The following is a 6,158-nucleotide window of genomic DNA, read 5'->3' as shown; positions in this document are numbered from 1 at the left end:
CCCGCTCTCCTTCACCCCGCGGGGGGACCCTGCTCTGCCCTGGGGTCCCGCTCCCCGCCCGCGGAGTCCGTGCTCCCTTCCCGGGGGTCCCGGCTGCCTTCCAGGGGGTCCCCACTCCCTTCCAGGGGGTCCCGCTCCCCGCCCGGGGAGTTCTATGCTCCCTTTCCACGGGTCCCGGCTGCCTTCCTGGGGGTCCTGCTCCCCGCCCGGGGGGTCCGTGCTCCCTCCGGGGGTCCCCGCTCCCTCCCCACGGGCCCCTCACTCTGTCCCCGGGGGTCCCCGCTCCCCACCTGGAGGGTCTGTGCTCTCTTCCCAGGGGTCCCGGCTGCCTTCCCAGAGGGTCCCCGCTCCCTTCCAGGGGGTCCCAACTCCCTTTCTGGGGGTCCCGCTCCCCGCCCGGGGGATCCCTCCTCCTTTCCCGGGGTCCCCGCTCCCTTCCCGGGGGTCCCTGCTCCCTCCAGGGGTCCCCGCTCCCTTCCAGGGGGTCCCGCTCCCCACCCGAGGGGTTCCACGCTCCCTTCCACGGGTCCCGGCTGCCTTCCCGGGGGTCCTGCTCCCCACCTGGGCGGTCCGTGCTACCTCTACGGGTCCCCGCTCACTTCCCCAGGGGGTCCTCGCTCCCCGCCCGGGGGGTCCGTGTTCCCTCCGGGGGTCCCCGCTCCCTCCCCACAGACCCCTCGCTCTGTCCCCGGGGGTCCCCGCTGCCTTCCCGGGGGTCCCCGCTCCGCCCCGGCGGATCCCTGCTCCCTTCCTGGGTCCCCACTTCTTTCCAGGGGGTCCCCGCTCCCCGCCCGGGGGGTCCGTGCTCCCGCCAGGGGTCCCCGCTCCCTCCCCACGGGCCCCTCCCTCCCTTCCCGGGGGGGTCCCCGCTCTCTTCTCGAATGGTCCCCGTTCCCCACCACCGGTCCCGTCCCCCCCCCGCTCCCCACGCGGGGCGTGGCCGCGGGGACCCCCGCACCCGCGGGGCTGCGGCGCGGGGCGGTGCCGGTACCAGTGCCCATCCCCGTTGCCGGTGGCGGGGCGGAGCGGTCGCACCGAGCCCTATAAAGCGGGCGGTGCCGGTACCGGTGCCGCAGCGTGGACCGGGGTCGCCATGAGCCTGATGCTGGAGACGCTGCTGGGCCCCCCGGGGGGGCTCCGCAAGGAGCCGGGCCGCGCTCCCCCGCGCTCCGCCGCCTCCAGCGGCTTCCACTCGTGGCCGGGCCCGGTGGGGCGAGCTCGGGGCGGGGGGGGCGGCGGCAGCGCGGCCGCTTCCTCCACCGAAAGCCTGGACTCGCTGAACGGCGAACCGCGGGCTCGGAACGAGAAGGAGCTGCTGCAGGTGCTGAACGATCGTTTCGCCGGTTACATCGAACGGGTGCGGGCGCTGGAGCAGCAGAACCGGGCGCTGGCGGCGGAGGCGGCGGCGTTGCGGCAGCAGCAGGCGGGCCGCTCGGCCATGGGCGAGCTGTACGCCCGGGAGCTGCGCGATATGCGGGGCACCGTCCTGCGGCTGGGCGCCGAGAAGGGGCAGCTGCGGCTGGAGCGATCGCGCCTGGCCGAGGACGTGGCCGCTCTCCGGGGGAGGCTGGAGGAGGAAGCCCGGCAGCGGGCCGAGCTGGAGGCGGCGACCCGCGGGCTGGCCCAGCGCTCCGCGCAGGAGGAGCGGGCTCGGGGGCCGCTGGAGGAGCGAGCCCGGGCCCTGCGGGAAGAGGCGGAGCTGCTGCGGCGGCAGCACCGGGCCGAGGTGGGCGCGTTGCTGCGGGGGGCCCGCCCCGAGCCGCCCGCCGAGCCCCCCGCCGCCCTCCGCCCCGGCGTCACCGCCGCCCTCCGCGACCTGCGCGCCCAGCTGGAGGGGACGGCGGCCCGCAGCACCCTGCAGGCCGAGGAGTGGTTCCGCGGTGAGTGTGTCCCCACCCGCGGGGGGCTCCGCCGGCAGCCCCCCCCCCCCCCCTCCCCGGGGCTGCGGGGACCCCCTGGGCTGCGGGAGCTCCGGGGAGGGCGTTGGAGCAACCGCGCCCCGGGGGGAGCAGGGACCCCCCCGTGTATCCAGCGCTGCGGGAGGGCTTTAGGGTGTCCCCACCCCTGCCAGCGGCTCCCTGGTGTCTGCGGGTGCGCTGCTCCCCACGCCCCGCAGTGTGCTTGGGGGAGGGTGGGGAGGACACTGCCCCGGCCGCCCCGCCAAGTTTTCGGGGTGCCAGGGTGCTGCAGGGTGCCCCCCCCCCCCCCCGCTGGAGCGAGGCCAGGGGGGGTTGCGGAGCGCTGCGGGGAGGGGGTGGGGAGGGTGCCGCAGCCCTGACGCGGGGGTGGGGGTGGGGCATGTCCCTGCTGCGCTGCTGGGTGGGGCACTACGGGGGGGGGGGCGGGGGGCTCGGCACCCCGGGGCTCAGCACCCAGGGGTGCCGCGATGGGTGGCGAGGAGGGGGTTCAGCACCGCGGACAGCGGCCGTTCAGCACCATGGACAGCGGCGGGCCCGCACCGTGGGCGCAGAGAGCAGCGGGGTCCGTCCCTCCGTCTGTCCCTCCGTCCGTCCCTCTGTCCCCCCCCCGGGGCCCTGCGGCAACCCCCCCGCCTCGCCGCAGCAGGGTGGGCCCGGCCGGAGGCGGGCGCGGCAGGGCGGTGGGCGCAGGCAGCTCTGGAGGTCACGGGGGTTGCGGCAGGAGCTGGAGGGCAGAGGGAGGTTTGCAGCGTGGGTTTGCGCTGGATAAAGGCCAGGATGGCGAAAAAACCCGCCCAGCCCATCCTTCACCTCCCCGGCACAGCGCAAGCACAGACGGAGCGGGGGCTCGTAAAGCCAAGCCCAGCCGGGGAGCCGGGGCCGGCGCTGCAGGGGTTGCGCGCAGGGGATGCGCAGTGTTGGATTTGAGGTTCCCCAAGAAGGGGAGCCCACAGCCTCCCTCCCTCCCTGCAGCTTCTCCTTTCCCTCATTGCAGTGAGGCTGGACAAGCTCTCGGAGGTTGCCAAGGTGAACACAGACGCCATCCGCTTGGCCCAGGAGGAGATCTGCGAGTACCGCCGCCAGCTCCAGTCCAAGACCACCGAGCTCGAAGCCCTCAAAGGGACCCAGGAGTCACTGGAGAGGCAGAGACAGGACTCGGAGGAGCGCCATCAGGCAGATGTCCTGTCCTACCAGGTAACATGGCGCAGCGGGCAGCATTCCAGACCTGGTGTTTGGTGGGGAGGGAACCATCCAGCTGCTGGGGAGGAGCAGCGCTGGTGCTTTGGCTCCAGAGCTGGTGATGACCAGCGGCAAATACTCAGGGTTGTGTCTAGAGCCAGTGATCAGGGACCCAGAGCCCGTGGTTGCACACGAGCTGTTGTGTCCCTCACCCACGCTGGAGCTGTCCTGTGCCTCTGCCTGGCTTTGAGCTGCCAAAGCCACCACTGAACCGTGCCCAGGGTTCAGGCCACATCTTGCATCCCAGAGCTGGGAGCTGCAGCACAGAGGGCTGCACAACGTGGTGGCCACAGACTGAAACACTGTCCCCAGGGTGACACCTCATTGGCCTCAGGCTGGGGTTTGGTGGCCACCGGACTCACCCAAGTCCTTGAAAGTCCCTGGGGGAGGGGGCTGGGGCTCAGCTGGCCGCAGTGCAGCTCTCAGCCAAGCTGATGCAGGGCTCCCACTGGTTCCCCCAAGGGAACTGGACACAGTGAAGCAGCCCCTGGCTGCGTCCCCTTCCCTCTGTGTCTGCCAGGGGAGGTGGCTGCAGACCCCGCTGCGAGCAGTCCCTCCTCCAGAGACCAGGGGACTGTTTAGGGGTGCTCTGTGTCCCTCTGCTCCTGGGGACTTGGCCCCCCCATGTCACCAGTTGCTCTGTCTGCCTGCAGGAAACCATCCAGCAGCTTGACAGCGAGCTGAGGAACACCAAGTGGGAGATGGCAGCTCAGCTCCGGGAGTACCAGGATCTGCTCAACGTCAAAATGGCCCTGGACATTGAAATTGCTGCCTATAGGTATGGGGCGGGAGGGTCTCGGCCAATCCCTAGTGCTGGTGGCTCTGGGGACAGTCCTCAAGGGCCCTCGCTAACACCTGGGCCCTTCTTGGTGAGAAAGAGACCATCCATCCTCCAAGACCATGGTGGGCAACGTCCAGCTGGGTGACCCAAGCCTGCACATGGCTTGTGAAGGGAAGGGTGAGGGAACCTGCACAACCCAGGGCGTAGGAGCAGGAGGGTCAGCCAGCAGCTGGAAAGCAGGGCAAGGAGGGAGAAGGAGCCACAGGGCAAGGAGGGAGAAGGAGCCGCAGAGCATGGCTGGCAGCTCCTGGGCATGGGAGGAGGTGAGAGCTGTGTGAGAAGCCATCATTGACTGCTCTGCTCTGGTCTTTTCCTGGCAGAAAGCTCTTGGAAGGGGAGGAATATCGGATCGAGTCTGGCTTTGGGATGCTCTCCTTCCCCGAGGTGGTCCCCAAGGCTCCCAGCATCACCACCAACATCAAAGTGAAGAGTGAGGAGAAGATCAAGGTGGTGGAAAAATCTGAGAAGGAGACAGTGATTGTGGAGGAGCAGACAGAGGAAATCCAGGTGACCGAGGAGGTCACAGAGGAGGAGGAGGCTGAGAAAGAGGCTGAAGAGGAGAAAGCTGAAGAGGAGGAGGAAGAAGAGGAGAAAGCTGAAGCAGAAGGTGAAGAGGAGGCCAAGTCTCCTGCAAAAGAGGAGGCCAAGTCCCCAGAGAAACCCGAGTCCCCCTCAAAGGAGGAGGCCAAAAGCCCAGCTGTTACGTCCCCTGAAAAGCCACCAACCCCCTCAAAGGAGGAGGCCAAGACCCCAGTTGTGAAGTCCCCAGAGAAACCTGCAACCCCCTCAAAAGAGGAGGCCAAAAGCCCAGCTGTCAAATCCCCGGAGAAACCTGCAACCCCCTCAAAAGAGGAGGCCAAGAGCCCAGCTGTCAAATCCCCAGAGAAACCTGCAACCCCCTCAAAAGAGGAGGCCAAGAGCCCAGCTGTCAAATCCCCAGAGAAACCCCCAACGCCCTCAAAGGAGGAGGCCAAGAGCCCAGCTGTCAAATCCCCGGAGAAACCTGCAACCCCCTCAAAAGAGGAGGCCAAGAGCCCAGCTGTGAAGTCTCCAGAGAAACCCCCAACGCCCTCAAAGGAGGAGGCCAAGAGCCCAGCTGTCAAATCCCCAGAGAAACCTGCAACCCCCTCAAAAGAGGAGGCCAAGAGCCCAGCTGTCAAATCCCCGGAGAAACCTGCAACCCCCTCAAAAGAGGAGGCCAAGAGCCCAGCTGTGAAGTCTCCAGAGAAACCCCCAACGCCCTCAAAGGAGGAGGCCAAGACCCCGGCAGTGAAGTCCCCAGAGAAACCTGCACCCCCCTCAAAAGAGGGGGCCAAGAGCCCAGCTGTCAAATCCCCAGAGAAACCCTCAACCCCCTTGAAAGAAGAGGCCAAGACCCCAGAGAAAGTGAAGTCCCCAGAGAAACCCACACCCCCTGCAAAGGAAGAGGCCAAGACCCCGGCTGTCAAATCCCCAGAGAAACCCCCAACCCCCTCTAAAGAGGAGGCCAAGACCCCGGCTGTGAAGTCCCCAGAGAAGCCCCCAACCCCCTCAAAGGAGGAGACCAAGACCCTGACCGTGAAGTCGCCCGACAAAGTCAAATCTCCCGTGAAGGAGGAGGCCAAGTCTCCACAGAAGGAAGCGGCCCCGGCCAAGGAGCCCACCCCCTCCCCTCCGAAGGAGCCGAAAGCCCCCACGAAGGAAGAGCAGCCCAAGGAGGTGAAGGCTCCCTCCAAGCCCGGAGCTGAGGAGGGCAGGAAAGAGGAAGCTCCTAAGAAGGATGTCCCGGCCAAGGTGGAGGAGAAGCCCAAAGAGAAGGCGGCTGCTGTGCCAGAGCCTCCAGCCCCACAGGTGAAGGAGACCACCAAGCCAGGCCCCAAACCTGCGGAAGAAGGAAAGGCTGAGAAGGAGGCTCCGCCAAAACCTCAGCAGGAGGTCAGCAAAGTGGCTGTGAAGGAGGCCGAGAAGCCAAAGGCCGAGGAGAAGGCGGAGGAGCCCAAAGCTAAAGCGAAACCCAAAGATGAGCCCAAAGCCAGTCAGGAGCCCCCCAAGGCCGAGGCCCCCTCCAGCAAGGAGGGCAAAGCCCCAGAGCCAGCGCCCGCCGCGGGGAAGAAGTGAGCAGAGCCCCGGGGGGGCCGAAGAGCACCTCTGGGCGTGGGAGCTGCTCTGCTCCCCTCCAA

General features: G+C 68.0%; 1 protein-coding gene across 1 annotated transcript; it reads left to right on the top strand.

The window, feature by feature from the left end:
* Positions 1–1,093: 1,093 nt before the first annotated feature.
* On the top strand, positions 1,094–6,096 carry NEFH (neurofilament heavy chain; the record flags this gene model as incomplete). Its single annotated transcript, XM_082325466.1, has 4 exons — positions 1,094–1,880; positions 2,914–3,113; positions 3,812–3,936; positions 4,320–6,096. 4 exons carry the CDS (start codon positions 1,094–1,096, stop codon positions 6,094–6,096), a joined length of 2,889 nt encoding a protein of 962 aa, XP_082181592.1.
* Between the last annotated feature and the right edge of the window lie 62 nt (positions 6,097–6,158).

Source organism: Platalea leucorodia, assembly GCF_965183815.1.
Source record: "Platalea leucorodia genome assembly, chromosome: 12".
Lineage (NCBI taxonomy): Eukaryota > Metazoa > Chordata > Aves > Pelecaniformes > Threskiornithidae > Platalea > Platalea leucorodia.
The sequence above is the reverse complement of the archived record's forward strand: the minus strand, read 5'-3'. Positions and strand labels throughout refer to the sequence as shown.